Source organism: Cinclus cinclus, chromosome 8 (assembly GCF_963662255.1).
Source record: "Cinclus cinclus chromosome 8, bCinCin1.1, whole genome shotgun sequence".
NCBI lineage: Eukaryota > Metazoa > Chordata > Aves > Passeriformes > Cinclidae > Cinclus > Cinclus cinclus.
Window position 1 is genome coordinate 25,164,799 of NC_085053.1, and position 24,254 is coordinate 25,189,052.

The window sequence follows — 24,254 nt, forward strand, 5'->3', positions numbered from 1 at the left end:
CTATGTTGCTTCCAGCAGCTTCTCTCCCTGATGGGTACAACTCGGAATTGATGGGCTGTAAATGGCAGCAAAGCAGTTTCCCTTCTTGCCCGTTGTCCTTTTGATCTGTCCCATTCTGACTGTGTGGCAGTTCTGGGTTTTGTTATTAGCTTTTGCTCACTGGCACTTCTGCGTGTCAGGCACTTGTGTCAGCCCTTCGTGAGCTTTATGAAAATGACAATTCCTTAGGAGTTGTAAGTTTTTGATTAGAGATTCTAGGGGACTTCAATCAGTTCTTCCCTTATTGCCCAAATCTAAGAAAGATCTGAAACAATGTTGAGTCTGTTTGGGTTTCATTCTTGTTTCTACCCTACATTGGAAATAAGAAAAATTAATAAATTATTAGGATTAATCCACTCTGAAATAGAATGTGCAGCTTTAAATAATTTTATTTTTCAGATGTTTTAAACATCAGAGTCAGAACCTTCTCAAATACTGAAACATGAAAAACATTCCATAAATCTACTTGTTCTATATGTTTAGTTTGTATTTGAATGAAGATAAATAACAGCTTCAGATCAGTATGTTAAATGGATTAATTGAAAAAAAACCTATGTTGTTACATTGATAACATTACTTGGAACCTATGCACAAATTAAAATACATGATTTCGTATTAAATTTATGTTTAATGCACTGTGCATTAGCTTTTTCTGCTTTACAGTATTTTAAAATTGGAAGTTGCATGAAACAAAGTGTTATAAAACATTAGATGCATAAACTAGCACATTTTGAAGTGACTTCTATGAGCATATGAGTAAGCTCAGGAAAGGATTTTTCTCTTTTTTATTTTTTTCCAGCTGTATTCCTCTGGAAAAACTTGCGTGGAAGGCAGCACTGCGGTGTAAACCTATCTATTTGTTCTTCCCCAGGGCAGGGATGGATCCTTTTCCAGGCATCAAAAGCAGTTACATAAGCAGGAGCTGGTTCCTGTCTCCAGGTGCTGAGGCCCAGCCTCTGCAGCGAGCTGAGGCTGCTTGGCAAGGCTGGGGGTTGTGTCAGGAAAACAAATCAATTGCTTTCTCCTTGAAATTGTAAAAAAAGGGTAGGAAGTGGAATTTTATTTCTACTGTAAATGGTTATAAAGCAGGTGTCCTTTTCAGTTGAGCTGCTTTTATTTTCTGGAGCACAAAGGTTGATAATGCTGCTGTAGTTTGTCTTGTCTCCCGTTACTTTTGGCTGTGATACTTCCTATAATGCTGCTTTGAAGTTGCTGCTCTTTTGACTGCCTTACTACTGCTCAGGCATGTGTGAATGTCTCCTTATGGAAACTTGGCTGGAGACAAGAGTGGAAATAATGGCTTTAAAATGGCATGGGGGAGAGTCAAGGGGAAAGATGCAAATATTGGTGAAATAATTAGAGAGACTGTTCTGCTTTAAGCATTGTCCACCTCTGTTTGGTCAGTTGCAGTAATTTATCTTTTGTCAGCATTCATGGCAGTGAGCTGGTACAAAGTGTTGTGCTACACAGAAGTAGTCTACCATGGCCCATCCTGCTCTTCGGTGCATTTACATTGCGCAGTAGCAAATTATGGAAAGTAAAGCTGAAGGGTGCTTGGTCATCTTGAGCTTTTGGTGCAGGGAAAGGATTAGCAGTAACCATAACTTCTTTGTATTTGTTACGTTTCATTTTTGCTGCTGTATTTAGTATTTCTCAATAAATGGATTTGTGGTGAGTTTTAATTGGATTTTTCTAATCGGAACTGTGGTATAGACCATGCATTTAAAAAAAATCTGTTGTCATTTGCTGAGTTTCCTTTAATAACTTAGAATTTTGAAAACTTTTTTTCCCCTGGTTGCACTGAATGACTACTACTTTAATTTATTAATAGAACACTTAATTTTGGAATGCTTAATTTGGAGCCTAATCTGAAATCCTTGCCATTGCAGGCATTTTCAGGTGTGTGACAGTTATTGCTACTGCTGTGTCACAAACACTTTGTAATGCCTGCACTTCCCTTCATTTGGCATGTGCTAGGTAGAAAGAATTCCATGTCTGGGGACAAAATTGTTGGGCATGTGGTAAGCCACCATTATTCCAAGCATTATTTTTGAGTGAAGAACCCTCTTTTTCATTTGTGAAGGTTTAGCTTCCAGATTGCTTGATCAGATAAAATAATTAATTTTACATTTCTGATGTGTGTCCTGAAACTTTCCACCTGTCTCCCCCTTTAAGTACACTGATTTCCTGTTAATGTAACCCCCTGCTATGGTATTTCTTGTTGTAGTTTCTATTTTCTTGCAGAGTTGGGGCCTGAACACATTCCCTGTCTGTAGTCTCTGAATCTCCCATCTGATACTTCCAGAGTGTAGACAAGGTAGGAAGTGAAGATACCAGTGTTGAAATTTGGATTTGCATTTAAGATAATGCCTAGTTCAACTAATCCAGCAATAATGAAATGCCTTAAAATGGCTGCAAATGTCTCCCTGCCTACTCAAAGACATCTTCTCACTGGTAGCACATTATAGAGGATCTGTAGTGTAGTTAAGAGTTGGATCTTTGCCAGTAGATGGAAGCATTTTTTAGCATCTTCTCATGTTTGAGCATTTTTTGCATTTTTTGCCATAGTATCAAAATTGCTTCTTTTTCAGTCTCTTTCCATTTATTATAGGCTATTCCAGTTTCTGCTGGTTCAGATTAATGTTGTAAACATTTTTTTACATTCTTTTGTGTGGAAGATATTTCTAATTTTGTATTTTTAGATTTCTTTTCTTCTGTTCTTCATTCTTTCTTTATTCTGGGCACGTCTCTGCTTGTCAAATTTCTCTTCAATTTCTGTTTTGCTTTTGCAGTAATTGGTAGTCGCCTTCTTGGAGCTCCTGAGGGAAATCAGACATGTAGGGTACAACCAAAGCTGCACCTGAGTGACACCACTCTAGGGCAGGAGACAGAGGAGTTCTGCCAACCACCAGCAGAAGAGATGAGGAACAGAAATGCTCCAAGTAGCAAACTGGGACAGCAGGGACATTGGGCCTCCTAAATTTGCAGTGATCTTAGGTCTCAGTGGGCCCATAATTTTCAGGTAGAAATGTATGTATTTTTTACAAGTGTGATGGATCCCTCTTTTAGCAGTGTGTGGGATTCAGAGAAAACCTAATAATCACTAGGTTATATGTTGCTGTGAGTATTCTTGGCTCTTATTTGCAATTATTCCTTTTGTCCTCAATTTTCATTTAAATATACTTCTCCTACATTAAATTCTTACTGAAAAAAGAATTTGGCTCTGTTGCCAACTTGTTCATTTTTTTTCATTAAACCCAAATGTTATAATTTACTTTTTTTTTAACTTTTTGTTAAAATATACTACATTCATATCTGCAAGCATGCTTTGATTTTTGCATTGATCTTTGTAAGGGGAAATGGCTGCTGAGAGTAAATGTTGAACTGTAAACAAAAAGCTCCAGGACCTCCAGGTAATATCTCTTCAAAGCTTACTTTGGAGACTGGCAGCAATTGATTGGATCTGTGTTCTTCTCTGTTGAGTGGTTACGCATAAAAAAGTCATTACCTGGGAAGAATGGAATAAGGAAAGAGGAGCAGAATAAAAACAATGAATAATAAAGCTGTTCTGTTGCCCTGAACATTGCTTGCCTAGAAGGTTTGCTGGCTTAGAGCACGGGTGTCAGCGCTGCTCGTTTCAGCTGTGGGTTGCTAGGGCTGATCCATTTCTGATCAGGGAAGGTTGAACTTTGTGGTTAATGTATGACTGGTTCATGTGATGTTCGTGATGCAGCTGACAGGCCTTGCCATAAATCACAGACAGAATTGTCATTAATTGATCTGTCTTTTCAAAGGGGTAATGAAAACGGAATCGTTTTCCTGCACTACAGCCTGGGAGGGGACATGGTGGTAGTACAGAAAACCTTCCCCACTGCCACATGTACTTCACATCCCATTGAAAAGGCTTATTCTGAAGCCTTTCAGTGGAATTACATTTCTTCCACTTCTGTATTTGCATGCATGGGATGCCTATCTGAAGAATGTTGTAATAAGATAATATCTACTGTTTCCCAAGATAACCAAAATTCATTTTCATTTATAGAGGTAGAAATACACATAGCATCAGAAATTTTACTTGCATACAGGAACAGTTCTGCTGGCATCCAAAGCTGTGGGATTCTGAGTTTGGAAACAGTGCGAGTCAGAGTGCTACTGTTCAGTTCATTTGTTTCCTGGAATTATTGCTGTAGCTTATTTCTGAAAAGAATAATAAACAACCCTGGGAAAAAAAATTAGTGTAACACTGAATATTGCTTTCATGCATGGAGAACCTGGGGTGTTTTTTTAGCACTGTTAATTTTGGTGGAGCTTGAAGATTTTTTTTCTAACATATGTTGCAGCTTCGTCAGAGTATTAATTAATATTTCAACTACCTAACGGGTCAAACTGTCAGTGCTAGCAAACCTTAAAAAATGAATTTAACATTTCTCATTCCTTTTCTTGTTGCACTGTTTGTCATAAAATAGTTTCTTTGTTCTCTGCCCATGGCTGTATTGGATTTTTGAGCTATGTTGGCTGTTAGGAAAATGAGCACCTGACCTATAGAAATGCTGTGGATTGAAGAACAGAAGTTTCTTCTGATGACTTTTTTTTTTCTCTTGGGTCCTCCCTGCTTCTGAAGGTTGGTGCCATTGTGGGTTTTGTGAGATGAAGCCTTCAGAAAACGAAGGGAGCCTAAGATTGTAGGGGGAATAATTTGAAGACAAAACCACTTGTTTAGCTGTAACAAAATCAGTGGGAAGCTGATGAATACAGTTTACAGAATTCAGAGGGCTGTGAATTTTTGTTGACTATCAAAGCTACTAGCTCTTTATTTTTGGAAGGCTTATTGTAGTATAATATAATTTATTTCAGAGGCTAGTTTTATAAAGTGTTACAGTCAAGGTCATCAGGAATACAAGGACAGTTGTAGTTGCTGCATTATGCTGAGGGTTTACAGTTAAATGAAGAATAATAACAGGTAGGTAGCAATGTGGTTTTTATTAGCAACATTTTTCACCACTGTTGGAGACCAGTAGTGGCATAGTGCACACACATCCCTGAATTTAAAGCTGCAGATGTAATCCAAATTATCTGAAGCTTGCAGCATTTGCCAGATATGCCTGTGCTAGATGCAGTCGTATGTTGAAAAGAACATGGTTTGTGGCACAATTACCAGTCATAAAACACATGTTTGAATTTTCTTTCTAGGATCAAATAGAAGACCCTGATTCAGCAGAACTGGCTGGTCGTGCTGCAGTCATCATGAGAAGGCACAGGATCATTTGTTTCTTAACATATGTGTAAGAAAAAGGTAAGAGGCAAGTTCTGCTTTAGAATATAATGATTCAGAGTTCTGCACCTGAAATGTTTATGTATTCTTACAGATATGTATTTATCGATATACACCTTTGTATATGGATGGATCTTCTGTATAGATGATGACGGAATATTTTTAGCAATTTGTTGTTTTGTTTTTAACTGAGAGTAATTGCCCCATTTTAAAGCAAAGATTGTGTCTTATTTTGTTTGGGAGAGGGGGAAGGCGGGAAAAGTCTTTCTTTCTCAGTCTGTGCTGTAGCCAGATCTCATCAGTTCTAAATAAAGCTATTGCTCAACTCTGAACAAAGTGTTCATTACAGCTGAGGTGCCTGACTTACAGGGACCGGTAAGACACAGATCGCCAAAGGGAGCTGGAACAAGATGAGCACTTGACCATTGTTTGTTGGGGTTCAAGGGAGTCTTCAGGAGCCCTGGATCTAATAAATCAGTCTGTCCAGTTGATCTGTACTTCTGTGCTGTCATGCTGTGGGAAAATGACATTTTCTGAATATGTGAGTTTTATCAGGATGAATGAGCAATATTTGGTTTCAGTTCGATCATGCCCTTTGTGGCTTCCATCTTAGGAGCTTTTTGTGGATGTTTTTTGGGAGGACTATAATAAACTATTTGAGCATTTTGTTCAGTAAGAGATTTCTGATACATGTGGGTTCACAGTTTGATATTGAAAGAGTTGTCTCCACAGGACAGCATGACAGAAAATCCTGAGATCCTATTCTGGTTCTTTACATATTCTCTGGTTTTTAGGTCTTTGCGGTGAGGCCAGTAGTTGAATGTCAGTATTACTTCCTTTTAGTGCATTTTTTATTACAATGTTTTAATGTGATTGTGAGCTGATCATCCACTGTTAGAGACAATTTGAAAGACTAAAGGCTGTCAGTTCCCCGTGGCAAAAGCATCCCAAAGATAATTTAGGATGTGCAGTGCAGAAGATCATGGGTTACATAATCCCTTATCATAGAGCCCAACACAAATACGAGTCTGGCTACTTTGCAGGTATAATACAAGTCTCTTGTACAGTCCATTTCCCAGGAGCAAGCTGGCATGTGGGATATCTGAGCTCTCTTTTGAGAGGCAGTCTCCAAGGCTGAGCTTGTTCAGAATAACACCTAATTTTAAGGAAGGTTTTTCTGTCTCCTCTTCCCCACTATGCAACTGAAGTTTGTGTTATATCTGAATACTGTGATGACAAGGGTAGTAATTCTGGGTAGATATGGCACACACATTTCTGGTACGTGCATCTTTAAATTTAGACATCAAGGGAGAGTAAAGCATGTAAACTTCATGGAATTCAAGTTCCTAAGTTACAGAAATGAAGATGATGATAAGCCCATACTGTTGTTAAGAAAAAATTGATAAGTAAAACACGCTTCCTGAACTATGCATGATCTGTGATCCAACAGGAGCTTGAAAATAATCTGATTTGACAGGCTGCATGTTTTAATTAGCTCTTTGCCCTGAAAGACAGAAGATGACTCTGCAATGGGTAGCAAGTGATCTTGAGTTCTGACTTATATATCAGTGGATAGTAACCATTGTATGAATCTTTGTTGTATACAGAGTTAAATAAAATGTAAAATTTTATAATTAGTCTTTTCTGCCAAATCTTTGCATGGAGGACTGTATTTTTGAAGAAAACATCTCCTGTTTCTTTTTCATTGGTGGCTTATGCTTCCTTTTCCTTGCAGTGGCACAAGATCCTCTCCTTCATATTGTTCATCCCATTATATAGTAATTTAGGAAGTATCTTTTTGGTGGCATACAGCTAAAATTACCACTGAAACTTCTTTCTGATTTGTTCGTGTTTTTATTCTCTTTTTTCCAGAGTCTAAGTGTTGTGTGTTTGCTCATCAGCTTCTCTCCATGCCATGACTCAGGATATTTGAGCAATACTACAGAGTTTCACAACTATTAAGGATCTTTTAAAAAATGCTATGCCAGCCTTTGTACTAAGAGGAACATTGGGATTAGAGTAGTTCTAAAAGTCTTCCAAACTTCTATAGTGGTACATGTGAGATGCAGTCAAAAGTTTCAAGAGACCTGTAAAGGAATATGCTTTTTATTTAGTTTGGGCATTTAATAAAAATATTCCAAATAAAATTAAATTCTAAACCACAGGGAAAACAGCCACTCAATTATTACAGCATGCTGTGTTAGAACATTTTATTTTCTATTTTGATCTTGAGTTGCTGGCTATGGAGAGTTGAAGCATTAGATCTTCAACTGGCAAATATGTGAGTTGCTGACAATCAGGAAGCCTTGCTGATAGATCTGCTAGGAACATGAGTTCTCATCCTCCTTTACTGTCAGACAGAGGAGAGGACATTAAGGACTTCTGTGGATTTGGCAGTGTTTTTTGCCCTTGGCCGAAACTTCCAGAAAAGCTTGGGTGGCTGTTGTGTTCTTTTATATAATAATAATAATAATAATAATAATAATAATAATAATAATAATAATAATAATAATAACTTTAGATGTTAGACCTGAAGATTTGCAGCTGACCTTTTCTGAGAAATACCTACTGCAACAGACAATGAGATCTCATTTAAAGTGGCTGTCAGCTTTGTGACTGAATTTAAAAATAAAAGGTTCTCCATATATCCTGGTACATCAGTGAGTGAAATAACAATAGTGATATAAAAGGTCTTTTTTTCTCTTCAGCTGGAACTCATGAGCACAAAAATTTTTTATGACATTTTTCAGTCTTGCAATGCCTCACTGACAAATACTCTTTGTATCATTGACCTTAGTAGCAGGACTTTGCCTAGGAATAATTATTAATGTCTTTATCAATTGTTTGCTAGGATCAATGTTATCATTATAATGTAAATTAAATACATTTTAATTGGATGTTAAATCACCTGGTATTTTGTACAAAACAGTCCTACTTTTTGAGACTCCTGAAATGCAGCTGGTGTTCAAGGTGGGCAGCTTTTCCATTGCTTATGCTATGGTCTGTGCATCTGTGCACAGCAAATTATATGGAAAATCATCTGTTTTCCTTGCAGAAGGAGTTAATCTATAATCCCAAAACAGAGGACAAATCTAGGAGTATGTCAGATGACTAGTCTAGTTTATCTTGGAATTATTTTGCAAATGGTCTTTTTTCTGTTAATGCTTCTTGCATTTCTAAGTTACTGTTCGATGAATTTTCTTTAAAACTGGCTTCTATGTATATCTTTAACACATGCCTTAGTCTAATTATAATAAATAGCATATATTTGTTGTATCATGGTTACCTTTTAAACAACCATGCATCAAATTTAAAGTTGACCTTGAAAACTTGAACTCTGCATTTTGTGATAGTTTAATGCAGTCTTTTCCTATAAATAACCTAACTACAGCTGTTGCCCATAATAAATACAAAACTGTTGTACTGTAAATATTTATAATTTGTAAATACAAAATGTTGTAGTAATGGAAGTAAAGGTGGTTGTTGTTTTCCTCAAATCTGGATATTGTGAGGATAATGGTAAAGTATTGTTCTAAATAGAAAACTTTCTCTAGTGTGTTGTATCTCTGGTGGAAAAAAATAGGTTTTTAATTGAGCTGTCAGGCCTAACACTACTTCATACTGCAAAACAAGGTTCTTACCCTTTTCTCCTCCATTGCCTTATTTCACAACAGTGAAGGCCCCTCTGAAGAGAGTACGGCTGTTTTGGATGATGTTCAGAGAACAAATCAAATCAAGGTCTCTCTGTGGTTTATAGGTTATGGCACACATTTCCCACTGAAAATGTCTCTGCTGGTAGTGAATGTTAGGGAAAAATGAATCAGGGTGTCTTGTTGCTACAAGACTTTGGAAGTGAGGAGTCCATGTAAGTGGTCTTAGGGCAAAATATTACTTATTATGTGAAGATAGTTATGTAATGATTTGGGGTTGGGTTTTTGACTTTGGTTTAGCTTTTTTTCCCCTCTTATTTCTCTCTTGTCATCTTCTTTTCTAGCCTGAGAGCGTTATCTCTTGATGAGACTATTTACTTCTGTGTATTTTGCTAGGTTTCCAGTGGCTGCCTCTCAGGGAAACAAGGATTATTAAAGTAGACATTTTAAGAGGTAGCACAATTCAAGTAACAGCCATTAAGTCCCTTAACAACTTTTACAAGTATGAATCTTTGAAGCATCTCGAGGGAAATGAGGACTGACAGAGTACTGCTAGCCTACTGTACATTAAAAAATCAGAAGCACAGGGAGTTTAAACTCCTTGTTCAAAGCCACATGAACTAATTGGTGGTAGCACAGATCTGAAAGTCAGGTCTTTGGATATTTTAGTTGGCCTTTCTGGATCTCTAGACTGTTTTTTTTTTTTTTTAGACTGGTGCCACAGCAGTTCTGGTCTTGCCATTATGGTGATCCTGATAGCCAGACACATTAATGTGAGAGACTGGAGGTAATAAAATCCAAAGCAAGTTTGGGAGGGTTGTTAATCTGAATGAAGCAAGTTTAAGCACACAAATAATTTTTATTCCTGGAAAATACTTTTGATTTATGTCTGTAACGTATGTAAAATTTGACTTACAAAGGACTTTTCCCCTTAGATCATGACAACATGTAATGGAGCACTGCTGACTGAAGTTTAAGCATCTGATTGTAATTTGTTCTCTGGCAGGTTTAGACAAGGATCTGGTGGTCGTTCCCTGACAAATGGAGAACTATTTCCAAGCAGAGGCATATAACCTCGATAAGGTTTTAGATGAATTTGAGCAAAATGAAGGTGAGTTATTTCAAACAGGATTGTAGATGCACATCAGATGTCTCCCACAGAGAGCAGTACAGAAGAGGGGAAGATCTGTGATACCCTTTGTGGGTTTGAGTTGCAAATTAATCTCAGAATTTATAAAGAGCATCTGTTAATTTTGCATGGTATATCTTCAGCATTTCTTAGCAGCATTCTCTTCTGCTTCCATTCATCTTGTTTACTTTTGTAAAATTTCTTACTCGTTTAATAGCAGATGTGTCATACACTTTTAATGAAAGGTTTTGTGAAGCTTAATCTCAGTAGCATTATTTAAATAATTTATTTTAAACAAATCAGGCAAAACTTATTTTAAGCTTCTTTTGCAGAAATGTTTTATTAGGTCACATAAATCATATAATGAAGGTTATCATGTTCAAAGCACTAAATTTTTTGCTTAGTCTAATTGGTAATTCTTTGCTGTCAAGGAAGTTGAACTGTTCATTTTATGAGGATGAGAATCTTTCTAGGCACTTTTAGCTGTCTGAAATATATTAATCAATACTTCAGAGATGCTTTTGCAAATTCATCCTGATACTAGTTGGAGTAGCTCTAAACTTCTTGAGTTCCAGAAACGTTATGGAATTACACTACTAATGGTTGACCAAGGATGTTGGTTATGGCAGGTGAGCTTCATTTTTGTGCCCATATTTGGACACTTCTGCATTTCTATTTGGGACATACTAACACAGCGGGATTAATAGAACCTGTAGCTTTAATTTAACAGTAAGTTTTCTTGTTTTAACCCTTTTTCAGATGCCGCTGTTTCACCTACTCTGCTGGGTGCAAAGTGGAATCAGATTCTAGATCCGCCTTCTCGTCACCTGTCGTTCAACTCGACTGTGGCCAACCTGAATGAAGCTACAGCTCCTAATGAATATCAGCAGAGATTAAAGTCTTTCTCCTTGTCCCACTCAGTGACTACACCAACAGGAGGAGGGGATCACTGTGCTAATGGAAAGGATTTTAGCATAAGCCCAGAGACCCCAGTCATGTGGATTGATGACCAGGCAGCAGCAGATGATCAGTTGATTAAAAGAAATGGTAATCGGGATGATCAGTGTAACTCTGTGAAAGCAGGAGAAAAGAAATGTGGAAGTACAGCTTGCTTGCCAGAGGAGAAAAATGTACTAGTGGTGGCAGTCATGCACAACTGTGACAGAAGAACACTACAAAGTGGTGATGTGGTGGATTGTACAAATTACAACAGTCAGTCCCTAGTGGACTCTATTAGCTTTACACTGGATAACGAAAACCGACAGAGTGACCAGTTTAGTGTTACTGTAAATGGATCCACTGAAAAGGATATTGATACAGAAAAGCAGATAAACAGGCTGTGCACTGAAGATGACTCTGAAAGCCTGACCGCTGCATGCCCATCCTCTCAATTAAAGGAGGATTTTAATATGAGTAAAGATTTGCTGTTTTCAGAAGCTACAACTGCAGGGATCAATGCAGTGACTCTCTTACAGAGACCAGTTGATGGTACTGCTAAAATGCAAGAAAATTGTGCTTCAGTTGAAAATTTCACTAGTAAAGTCATTCCTCAGAGAACAGGTCTAGAAGCTAAAAACTCTTCTGGTTCCAGTAGTGGAAGCTTAATCGTAGAACAGGAAGCAGCCCAGCAGTTGCAGTCTAGGCTATCTGGGCTCACTGAAACCTGTCAGCCTAACATGGCTGGAAGTGGCAATTACAAGGAATGTGTTGCAGAGGATGTTAGTGCCACTGAAAGCAAAGTCATTGAATGTGATAAAAATCTTGGCACAACAGAATTGCACAGCATGGCAGAATGTTACCCTGAATCTCAGGAGATGACTAACTGGGAGCTGACAAAGTTGAATGATATGAATAATAAGCAAACTCTAGGAGAGAATGAAAGACTTTTGCAGACCAAACAGCCTGATGATGCATGTGGGAATAGCAAAGAAGATGAAGATGGGGTATTGGAGGCAGACATAGACTCAAAAGGGTCTGGTACAGATGAGCTTGGAGGGTCCAGTCTCTCTGATGTGATGACTACATCAGAAGCAAGCTCTCTGTCTAATGGTAGTGATTCCTATGGAATGCAGAACCCAGTTGTTGCTCATGTCCCAAAGACTTTACCCTCCAAGGAAGACTCGGTAACAGAGGAAAAGGAGATTGAGGAGAGCAAGTCAGAATGTTACACTAATGTTTATGAACAGAGAGGAAATGAGACCACAGAAGGGAGTGGTCTTATTTTAAGCAGCACTGGTGACCACATAAAGAAAAATTATTTGCATAATCTTTGTAGTCAGGTTTCATCCATGCAAGGGCAAACTTCACCAAAACCAGTGACTAACCTGCAATATATCAGTGTTCCTTTTGGTGGTGCAAGACCTAAGCAACCCACAAATCTGAAACTGCAGATTCCGAAGCCATTGTCGGACCACTTACAAAATGACGTTATTCCCCCAAATTGTGGAGGTAATAGTAAAAACAAAAATGTCTTTGGTAAGACACAGTTAGGGGATACAGCAGACACGTTTCCTGGTGAAACATCTTCAAATGCCTCTGGTACTGGTTCTAATGGGGAATATTTGGACGAGTATGAATCTGGAGTCTCTAATAGTTCGTGCCTTGCAGTAGCCCCAGATAGTCCAGATAATGATCTCAGAGCTGGTCAGTTTGGAGCTCCAGCCAGAAAGCCTTTTACGACTTTGGGTGAGGTGGCTCCTGTGTGGGTTCCAGATTCTCAAGCACCAAACTGTATGAAATGTGAGGCCAGATTTACATTCACCAAAAGAAGGCACCATTGCAGAGCCTGTGGGAAGGTAAGTTCATATTTTGTGAATAAGTTCAAAGCACCCTTTTTTCCCTGATACTGCACAACATCGCTTCAGAGGGCTGGCTGAGCTGCTGGATATAGTTTCTTGTGACATCTCTTCTTAAAAAGCAGTGTCTGAGTGAAGCAAGAATGGGAATTTCTGAGCTCTGATCTATTTAGGATGCCAATAAAGAATAACTAATTGTTATTAGTCTAAATGAGCAGTTTTATTTGTTGATCGTAATGATTGTCATCCTTAGGTTTGTCAGAACTCTTATAAAATATCTAAGTGCAGGAAACTGCTTTACAGAAATTACTGCATCAATAATCCTATTAAAGTTACTGAAACAAACTTTTGCATTGGGAGTGGGCTGCTGAACTGCTGGCATTCCTGCTGGTTTGCATGGCTGATCAACTCAGTTCTTCTCAATCTTCTCTACTATTCTCATATTGCTGACATTATTTTAAGTAGTATGAACATGTTTTTAAACATACATTTGCTCCAGGGGAAAAAAAAAAAGTGGTTAACTGTAACCTGGTATATGTCCACATGGTGAGAAATGTCATAATGAAGACGACTAAAGCATAATTTCTGTATCACTTTTTGTTGTGTAAGAAATACTTTGTTGTTGAGGGTGTTTTAAAATTTTATGTATGTGCTATCCAGGTGAACTCAAATTCTTATGTGATGAGTTTATTGTAAATTATTAACTTGTAAAGGATTTCCAAATATCTTTTACTGAAATACATGTCAGTGACATAGGTAGGAACTCAGGGAAAAAGGAATGATGACTCCAAAGCAGTAAACTAACACTCTTGTCAACTAGATATTAATAAATATTGTAAAAAGAAATACTAAAACCAAAGAGGACTAGAATAAAAATAACTTTGGTTCATTTAGATCTCATTCAAAGTTTTCTCAAGTTGATTAAAAGACCTCCTGGCTGCTATGAGTGATAATTTTTGCTACCAGAAGAGTGCAGGGAGAGCAGAATGATGTGGATAAAGGACCTAAAAGAAGCAAATCTATAAGGAAAGCTCAAACCCTTATGCCAGCTGGTTCTGGTAGCAGCCCAGCAGAATCCCCAGGCCTGCTCCTGTGAGATGGAACACGTGTCCCTTTTGTCCCTTTAGGAAGCAGAATGCACTGCACTCAGTCTCTCACTGGAGACGTGCTGAGCAGCCTTTCCCAGGACACTTTTAAAAGCTAAGCAGACATTCCCTGTGCACTGCTCCAGGACTTGCAGTTGGTTCTGCCCATCTTGTTGCAGCTTGGTTGCAGTGGAAGTCCTGATGTGGAACCAGTAACCACAGGTGATCAATCAGCACCACATAAAGCACATGGCTGCCTTCACCAAAAGTGTTCTTTTGGTTTGTATCAGGGGCCTCATTCTTCTCATGGCAGTTAAGGAGAATCTCTAAGTGGAAGTTAAAGGATTGTTCATGATTTTAGCTTTGATATGTTAACTTATACTGTTATTTAGGTAATTATTCTTTTTTACTTGAACGAATACGACTTCAATTTTCATGTGCAGTAAAATTTTCTACTTATTTTTGTGTTTTAAACAAGTTTATTGCCTGGATTTAATTGCTTCTCTGTAACAAGCAAAGCCCTGAATTGCACAAATGAATGCAGAAAATTAAAGTATCTGTAAATGGATGGAACATGCAATGATGGGACAAGGCCAAAAGTTTCTATGGTTTTGTTTTGTTTGTTTTTTGTTTCTGGTTTTTTTTCTTTTTATATTCTTCTGACAAAACTTGAGAAGAACCACCAGTGCCAGTGGGGTTTTTTGATTACATGTGGGAAATGGATAAAATAAAAAAAATCCCTCTGCTCAGTAGACAAACTGACTCAGTAGACTTAGATTGGATTGTTTTTAGAAGCTTTTGTTAGCAAATGATTGTCTGGGCCAAATTTGCACAAGTGCAGCCAAAACCTGTGGCATCAAAGACTCATTAATAAATGCTAAGGACCCGTGGAAGTCGAATAATACTTTGCACTTACTGCAAATTGCTTTACAACTTAATTCCTGTAACAGTTCTGGGCAGAGAGAGACCAAAGCTTTGACAGACAAGCTCTGATGAATGTGGCTGCAGTGGCTTGAGAAATCCCAGTTCTCAGCTGTCTGCTCCTGCTTTCTGGTCACCAGCCCCAGAGCAAGTCTTCTGGACCATGTGTGGTGTAAGGAACTACTGAACCCAGGGATGTTTCCACTGTTAAATGTCTGAATCTCACTAAAAGAACTGGGGAGAGAACATCTTCAGCCCTTACAGTTACTTGTTTCTAGGGGAAGTAATGGGATTAAATATTTTGAACACAAACTTTAGCACAACAGTTTCTTTTTAAGCTTTATTAGCATCATGACAAATAATTTTAGTAGGGGTGAATGTATCTGTTTCATTTGGGAATAAACACTGCATTTAAAAATAGTTGAGTGGCAACTGGGAAGTCTGGGTTTTTAATTTCAGAATAGTAATTGCAAAGTTAATGGATGATATGAACCATTTGGATTGATAGATAGTAATGCACTTACAGTAAATTTTGGGTTAAAATTAAGAGCCTAGTGAATGTGTATGAACACATTCATAAATCATATGCTATGTATTTATGTACTTTCTGTTGCCAGATGAAATCATCACTCTTGATAGAAAAGCCAGAAATTTGGTATACAATCTTTTTTATTGACAATCACAATTATATTTTTCCACTAAAATTAAAAAAAAAAGAAATCAGCAATTCCCCTAGCAATGAATGCTTTAGCAGCTCCTAGTGAACCTGAAAACCCTAGTAACATAAAAATCTTGCTTTGACACTGCTCTGTTGTTTTTTTTTATAGCATGATGTACTGAGATAATGACTTGGTGATTGTTAATAACAAGTCTGACTTGTCATTTGTGCTGGATTACTTTCTCTGCATTACTGCTGCTCAGGGCTGTTGCAGCCTGAGAGAGGAGGTGGGGATGTTCTGTCATTGCTTCTGTTTTCTCTTTTAATATTTAAATCATTGCATTTGGGAGCTTTCATGAATGCACAATGTGTTGTTTGAAAAAGAGTCCTAAATTAGATATTAATTTGTGTTGGGCCTTCATTTATGGTTGCTATGACATTGATTTTTCCTTGTTCAATACTGAATGAACTTCTGACTGGAAGATTTGCCCAGAGAACTGAAATGATGTCAAATGTCTTTAAAATATGCTGTGATGTTATTATTAATATTCCCTAGAATACTTTTATATTAGGTTAAGATGTAAGTGCAGAAATCAGATTTTTCAAGTAATTTACTTTGTTTTTTTAAAGATTTTCACTTATGTGAAAGGGTGGATTTTATTTTTGCATTGAAATTCCAGTGTATGCTTAATTATATTTTGTTTATGAAATGTTTGAGTTGTCATAATTAGAAAACATTAAAACTGGTTCTAATGAGACAAGGCTGAGCTTTCTGCACATTCGATTTTCCACTCTCATGTTGAGTTCAGAACCTGTATTTGCTTCTTTTAAAAACAGTTGCCACTAAAAACCTGCAAGTAATGGGCTGCAAAGTAGTCATAATCTGGTGTGATCTTTAACTTGGTTGAAATTTCATTTGGCTTAAACACATGTATATATAAGAATCCCATGTAACATTTTGTCTATATTACAGAAATAATGCTACTGGAGTGATGGAATGTTTTTTCTTAATTTAGAAAGCGCTATAGATCATAATAATGCATAGTGAATTGCAGAGATAATATCCACCCATAAGTAAATTTTGGAATTCTCCCTTGATATCTGAACTCATTTGTTAGGCAGCTGTTGCTGTTTCTAGATCTCCTGAGTGTGACATTACCTTTCTGCAGGAAATATATGTTCATCAGTATCTTCACATCACCTGAAGAGTAACCCTGAGGAACTACTGTGGTTTTTTTAAAAATAAAGACAATATAATTATTTCAAACAAATAAGAAATCTTTAGGGCACATGTTCTGCAGGATTTTGAGAAGGCAGTTGCTACTTTGGGATCATATCTGCATGCAAGTGTGTTTTGGTGCAGGAGCCATGCTGGTGTTTTATGGTTTTGCTTGTCTGGAGGAAGCCTCAGGACTGTTTCCTGCCCAGGAGTGGGGAGTTTTTAGAGCTACTTCAGGGGAGAAGGACCAGCACTGCAGCTGCATCTCCACAGCACTTTGTGTTCCCTGAGCTTTGCCTTTAGCTGCCAGAGTGCAGTTCCTGAGTTCTCCCTGCTGTTGTGATGCTGTGGTGTTTGTATTCATGTCAGAATGAGCTTTTTAATAGAAATGGAGCAAGCTTTTCTTGCAGTACTAATGTCATTCAGCTTTCTTAAATGCATTGGTTTATATGTTGAACACTTACAACATTTTGATAATCACTGTTCCTCCTCAACTGAGGAATAGCTTGCTAGAGATGAAGAGATGAAACAGCTGGAGTTGCTAATATAGAATCACAGAATTATTTAGGTTGCAAGAAACATCTTGAGATCATCAAGTCCAGCCTATGACCGATGACCACCTTGTCAACCAGACCATGGCACTGAGTGCCACGTCCAGTCTTTCCTTAAACACCTCCAGGGACAGTGACTCCAGCACCTTCCTGAGTGCCCATTCCAATATCTAATCACCTTTTCTGTGAACAAATTTCTCCTGATGTCTAAAAATTCCTTTTAATGTCCAATTCAATGTAGATGAATTGTGCTGCTGTAAAGAATTAATTAATTAATTAAGTTTGAATTAATCTGTGCCATAGCAGTCTCCTTCCATACGCATGGAATACCTATGCATTGAATTCCTGCTTAATTCTAGGAAGTACTTCTGGTTTTTTCTGAGACTGAAATTAATTCCCAAATTTTTAACTCTGTGAGGGATTGTAAGGTGGTAGGTATTTATTACCTCCACTGTAATTTATGCCAAACAAATTTTAAAAACACCACAGTGCAGCATCAGGACAAAATGCATTTATGTGTTCCACAAAATAATCATCAAGGTTAGTGTACAGGCACCCTGGGTAGGTATTGGTCACTATGGCTTTAATGGAAAATACTGATTTTTTTTTTTTTTACCTATGTATTTTGCATTTCATGAGCTTTGTAGACACTCAGTTGTCCAGATCCATCAGTTTGTCCCATATTTGTGCACACCCCTGAGCAGTTTCCCCTGTGTTCCAGGTGTTTTGTGCTGCCTGCTGTAGCCTGAAGTGCAAGCTCCTGTACATGGACCGAAAGGAAGCCAGAGTGTGTGTGATCTGCCACTCAGTGCTGATGAATGGTGAGTGGGGAGGGAATCCGAGATCTGGCACTTCACTGGCTTTGTGTGAAGATGCAGGGAGGGCATTTAAAAAGAAAATTATCAAAATACTTCATTTGTATGGGTAAGTATTCTAAAACAGTAAAGATGCTTGAGAGGCTGGCGTGGAATCCCTGTGAAAAACCAGCAAGGATGTAGTGATTTTGAAAGCTTTCATTTGGGAGTGCTCTACCAGGATTGCAAGAACTGACTTTTGGGGTTTTTTTTGCTGTTGATTCAGAAGTGCACTCTGTATCCTTTGTTGCCTGAGTAGATAACCTGCTACACTTTTAGATGGAATACCAAAGAGTAATGCAGTTGTGCTTCTTCTAAATTATGCACTGTAGGAGGTTGGGAAAATCGTATTTATCCATAAATTAGTCCATCTCCTCTTCTTAACTCCTTGGTGCTGGAGTAGGAGGTCTTGTCTAAATGCAGGTCCACAAATGTGGACAGCTGAGCTTAGATTATTTCATTCACACATTTGTAGAGTGTCAAAACCAGGGTGGTGCTGTGCTAAAAGCCTCGTGAGAACAGGGGACACAGGAGAGAGGTCACTAGTTCTGTAGTTAACATGTAGAACTGATAGGAAGTTCTATCACCTCTGCTTGGTGTAAGGAAAAACTCTTGTTTTGACCAGCAGGCTCTGGAATGTATTTTGTGTGTTGTTCTTTATTGTATTAACACTTTAGAGCTGTACTACAAATACAGGCAAATACAGAGCACTCTCTTGAGGCCTGTGAAAATCTCCAGAACCTCCCACAATGCCAGTTACCTCTGGATGATGATCTGTCCTGCTGAGTTATGCCCATGACACTGAGACAGCTGCTGCTGGAAGACTCAGTGTTCAGTTTTTCTGTCTTGAATTGAGAAGACAGAGAAATTGGATTAGGTTGAGAGACGACCCATGTGAGTGCTTAAATCCTGAGATAACCTGTCTCATCATGAGAAATTCCAGGCATTTTGGCTTATTAGTGGGAAGATGAATGGGTGTCTTGGTCCTGGGGTGTAAATATATATCTGGATCACTGAAACTTGATGCCAGAAGTGAATTCAGTGGTAGAGGAAGATCTGACAGATGCATTCTAATATGTAAGAGGTAGAATGAAAAGTAAGAGAAATTCAGGCTCTAAATGCAAACTTTTAACTGTTAGGATAACTATTCAGTAATTATCAGGATGGTTTATCGTGGAATCTCCATTGCTGCAATTGTTTAGCTGAACTTTGGAGACTTCTAGCAAAGATTCTAACCAATAATTAGTTAGGAAAATTGCGGTTTGTGTCAGCATCACACAAAGTAATTTTGGCAGTATCTTTACATATTACTGCATTGTGGATTATTTGGGCTGTTTTCAGAAAGATCTCTTACTTTGTTGAACATCTAAACTAAAACACTAAATTTAAGGTTATAGCTTTATTTTTTTTCTCCAAGGAAGTTGAATATTGGTTCAGGTTTGGTTGAAAGTAACTGAGTGCTTAGTCTTGAGATGAGTAGACAGTATCTGTTACAAAACAGGAATATAATTTTCTCAAAAAAATTTCAAAAAGGTGAAATGTTTCAAAAATATTAAGCATTAATCGGTGTGCAGCAGTAGGTTTTAATTATTAATAATTCTTTACTCTAGGCCAAATGTGTAAGATGACAAATTATAGGTTATAACATCTAGAAATTAAAAACAAGTTGTAGTAATGATGCTGAAGGGGGGCTGTAAACTGACACAATTTGGGATAGAGAAATGAACACATTTCAAGGTGTAAAAGAACAAGGAATTACAAATACACAGCAAAAGACAGCTGGCTTTGTGGTGATGAGTAGGATTAATTTTCATCTGGGGGAAGGGAAGAATCTGAAAATGTTTTGGTTGAAACTAAAGTGTTGTTTTGAAAAGACATAATAAAACTGATCAAATTATAATGATCTCATTTGAAAGCCTCTCTGTCCTGTTGCCAGGGCAGATGCACAGTAATGGCAGCAAACAGTGACACCAGTGCCTGGTTCCTTCCAGGGCCAGTGCTGTGCTTGCCCTGTCTCCCTCTGTTCCTGTCCCTGCTGCAGTGCTGATGCTTTGGGCTGCTGGTTAGTTAACCTGTAGCTTGATTGTATCCCACCTGTCCTGACCCTTCCAGTTTCTTAGTCAGTGCAGGTTTTGGGTCTTTCGTCCCTGTTAGTGCAGCAGGTTTAGCATAAGTCTTTGCACAGTCCTGGAAGTGGGGGTAGGAACTGTAAAAGCAGTTATTATTTCATTTGGTTGCTCGGTATCTGGTTTGTATTTGACTGGGGTGTGAGGGGAGGGTTGTGTGTTTTCTGGCACATTTCCATGGCCAGGCTATGTGTTTCATCAGTCTCCAATGCTATTTTTAGTATCTTTTCAGTTGGTAGATATGCTGACTTAGCACTTTGCTCCATCTAAAGAAGGCTTTAAGAATGCTCTTTTACTTTTCTAATAGCGAAGCCCTGGATATGTAAATTTGTGCATTTTTAATACTTTCTTCTTTTGGGACTTTTACTATAACTGGTACAGAATTGCTGTCTAAAAAGTGCTTTGGTTCAAGTAATTTTCTCAGCTGGAATGCCAGTACCTTTTTCATTGACAAGCTGTGCTGGTCATGCCTTGAAGGCACCTGGGGGGGGAAGGACATACTCAGTTTTCCTCCATGAGAACTTCCTCTGTGAATTGATGGGATCAATTGGAGGCTGGTTTAGTTGTTGACAGCCTGAGAAACCAATCGGAGATGTTAGTTCGCTCCGTGAATCACATTTGAAGCCAGTAGAGCCCGGGAAAAAAGGCTCTCTTTCATTTCTGGCCTCTCACAAGGTAACATCGACGTGGCCCGGGCCCCCCTTCCATGCGGGGTGGGCTCGGGAGGCTGCTGGGCCCCGTTTCCAACCAGGAGCCCCGATAACCAAAAGAAGCAAAGCCCATTATTGAGATCCTCGCCCTCCCCGGTGTGTCCGTGGCTCGGGGGGCCCTGCCCTGCCCTGCCCTGCCCCGGCTCGGAGCAGCCCTGGGGTGGCCGAGCCCGGCCGGCCGCCCTCACGGGCTGGGGGGAGGCAGCCGGGCCCGGTTCGGGAGAGCCCCCAGGGCTTTGTGTGCTGGGCAGGGCAGAGGGAGAACCCCCGGGCTGTGGCTGGAGCTGGGGGCGGGCAGCGCCGGGGGAAAGCCATGGACACACGGCCTTGGCACCCATTTCTCCTCTGGATGCACTTTGCAATTCTCCTCCTGCCCTTCCAGCGTGGCCTGGGCGGCCTGAGATCCTGACACAGCTCCAGCATGGCCTGGCCCAGCCCCTGCAACTTCTGGATGAGATTTTAACTTTCCCAATGCTCAGATAAGACTTAAGAGACTTTCCATCCTTCCTTGGGTGAGGAGAAAAAAGACAGAAAGGATACACCAAAGTCAGTGAAGCAAAAGCTAAGTTTTTAGATGGAAGGAGAATGAGGAGACACCATGAAGGTTGGCTGAAAAATCTTTTTGTAAGTTGGCAGCCTGTGCTACACTAGAGAATTCCTTTAAACCGTAGAAAAATACATGGAGCGAGGTGGTGTGAAGTGTTTGGAAGTTCCTTTACCCCGAGGAAAAAAGGGGATCTCTGTTCTGGGAATGAAGTATGAACAGAGAAGAGAGCTGAAGAGAACTCTTGCCTTTAAGCAGCTCATCCCTAAAGGTAATACCCCATGACTGTGACATGGCCCACAAGCACGGCTCTGGGAAGGCTGATGGGAGGAGTTTCATGACTGCAGATCCCGGGCGGCTGCTATTCGTGAAAAAAGTGAAGTCAGGAGAGAACTGTTTTTTTTTTTCCCCCCTCTTGAAAAAGATGCCTATAGCTGAACAAGAAGAAACTCCTCTCCTAAAGTGAACTGAAAAAGATTATTTAAGTAAGGAATTGACTGAAGTGTCTCTGTATGTTGTTAAGCTGTGAAAAAAGGGGAGGAGGGAGTGGTCTGAAGATCTATTCTGAATTTATTATTTTTCTTTGTGTTGTTAATAAAGATTTTCTTTATCCCCATTTAAGTTTTAGGCCTGCTTTGCTTTTGCTCCTAATTCTGTTTCACAAAAGGTAAATACATTACAATTGGCAAACCCAAACTATGACACCAGCATTTCACTATTGGTTTTGCAGGTTGATGGTGGGAAGCAGGACAGTTTATGTTCTGTTGAGTTCTGTTTGGTTTTCGTTTTTTTTACTTTGTTATTTCCACCTTGGTTTTCTAACAATTTGCAGCTGAAGGAACCCAAGTATATACATGTTCTGAGAGCTTAGGTGCCATGATATTTATGCCTGACTCAAAGAATGCATTTATTTGTAAAACACTAATACGGTTGTGGGTGCAAGCACACGTATGAATTTTCTGGTATCTTGCTACAAGCCTCCCTTAGAGGGTCAAAAAGAAGTAGCACTGTGGAGATAGTCTGGTTTACTCACCAGAGGAGATTTTCCTATGATAGATGTTGTTGACAAAGAAGATTGATGTGTTATTTTTTGGCCAGTTGAACTAAGGCTCAAGTCATACCTTCCAAATTAATAGCATGAGGGATTTTTTACAATTAAGCATAGAAGTTGTTGATCTATACACAACTGTCCTGGACACAAAGAAATGCAGGGTGCTTTTTATCATAAATGAAAGCTAAATCTGCTCAAGTATTCTGTGGGTTATGAAGCATTTGCAGTAGGAATGTCTTATTTCTCGATGCATTGTGATATATTTATATATATATATATATATATATATATATATATATATATGTACACATTGACTGTTTTCAATTAAATCTTTGAAGAGGAAACAAAACTAAGCATGAGGAACTAAGCATCACACAAGTCAAAGTGTGTTGTAACCATTTTCAGAAAATATTTTTCTATGGACTGGTATTTTTATTGCACGGGGCCAGTGCAGTTTCTCCTTGTGCTTTTCTTGCTTAATTTCAGTCTCCTGAGCTGTTACGTGAAGGGAATGGTCTTTGGGAGGTGGCAGGGTCCATCCTGACAGCAGCTGAGAACTTAACACAGTGTTCTGGACTGTTAGATACCTTCCTCTGTGTTCATGGCTCTTGTTCTTTGTTTGCTTTAGCTCAAGCCTGGGAGAACATGATGAGTGCCTCAAGCCAGAGCCCTAACCCTAACAATCCTGCTGAATACTGTTCTACTATCCCTCCTTTGCAGCAGGCTCAGGCCTCGGGCGCCCTGAGCTCCCCCCCTCCCACTGTCATGGTACCTGTGGGAGTTCTAAAGCATCCTGGAGCAGAAGGTAAGAGCACTTCCTTTTTCATGCAGTTTACCCGTAGTAAGAATTTGGAAAGAATATCTGCACTTCACCCATTCCAAGTAATGGCTAATGCCAGTGTGCTGTTCCTGCCCTCAGAAAGGACATCAGAATTTCAGGGCATGTAAACTGTTGTCAGTGCTTGTGTCTGTACATGATGCTGCCATAAGGAATGCACTAGGTGATGTCTTAAGTTTCTTCCAAACCACATTTTTATATTTGTTTTTTCCATTTTTCTGTTTTATACTCAGTTTTTCCAATTTCCTAGCCAGTGTTGCTGTGAGATGTTAAATACTGTTTTTATACGTTCTCCCCAGTGGCTCAGCCTAGAGAACAAAGGCGTGTTTGGTTTGCTGATGGGATTTTACCCAATGGAGAAGTTGCTGATGCAGCAAAGCTGACAGTGGCTGGGACAACTTCCACGGGAACCTTAGCAGTGTCTCATGATCCATCAAAGCCCATGGCCAACAACACTTTATCAGCAGAAGTAAGGGAGTGTTTGGCATTCAAAATCCTGTGTTTGCCCTGGTTGTGAGTGGCCTATGAGTTGCTGTGGTGACTGCATTAAGACTGATGTAGGAAATCTGATCAGGCTTGTCTTAGTATGTTGCATAGCAAATGTTGTCCTTATTTGAATGTTTGCAGAGTGCTGAAACAACCATATTTTTGAAAATGAAACTAGGGTTTTTGGGGCAGAGTGCTGAGAACATTTGTTGTCTGTGTGGCTTCCAGCTGTTTGGCTGTACAGCTGGTGTGTGAAGGATATTGGTGTAGCATGTTTTAAAAAAGGTGAGTCGTGGTCAGTAAGCAGTTTGAAACAATGAGATTAT

At 39.0% G+C, this 24,254-nt stretch overlaps 1 protein-coding gene across 3 annotated transcripts in view; it reads left to right on the plus strand.

Annotated features, from left to right (window-relative positions):
- The first annotated feature begins 5,309 nt into the window (after positions 1–5,309).
- ZFYVE9 (zinc finger FYVE-type containing 9) overlaps positions 5,310–24,254 on the plus strand; it is a 40,645-nt gene continuing 21,700 nt past the window's right edge. Inside the window, exons 1-6 of one of the 3 annotated variants that reach the window (XM_062497190.1) lie at positions 5,310–5,332; positions 9,673–10,072; positions 10,850–12,885; positions 18,041–18,140; positions 23,233–23,409; positions 23,742–23,911. In XM_062497190.1, coding sequence (XP_062353174.1) covers positions 10,003–10,072; positions 10,850–12,885; positions 18,041–18,140; positions 23,233–23,409; positions 23,742–23,911 — 2,553 coding nt within the window. In that variant the 5' untranslated portion in view covers positions 5,310–5,332; positions 9,673–10,002. Of the gene's footprint in view, positions 5,333–9,491; positions 10,073–10,849; positions 12,886–18,040; positions 18,141–23,232; positions 23,410–23,741; positions 23,912–24,254 lie in introns of those variants that run through there. The other 2 variants (XM_062497189.1, XM_062497191.1) reach the window with 2 other exon arrangements.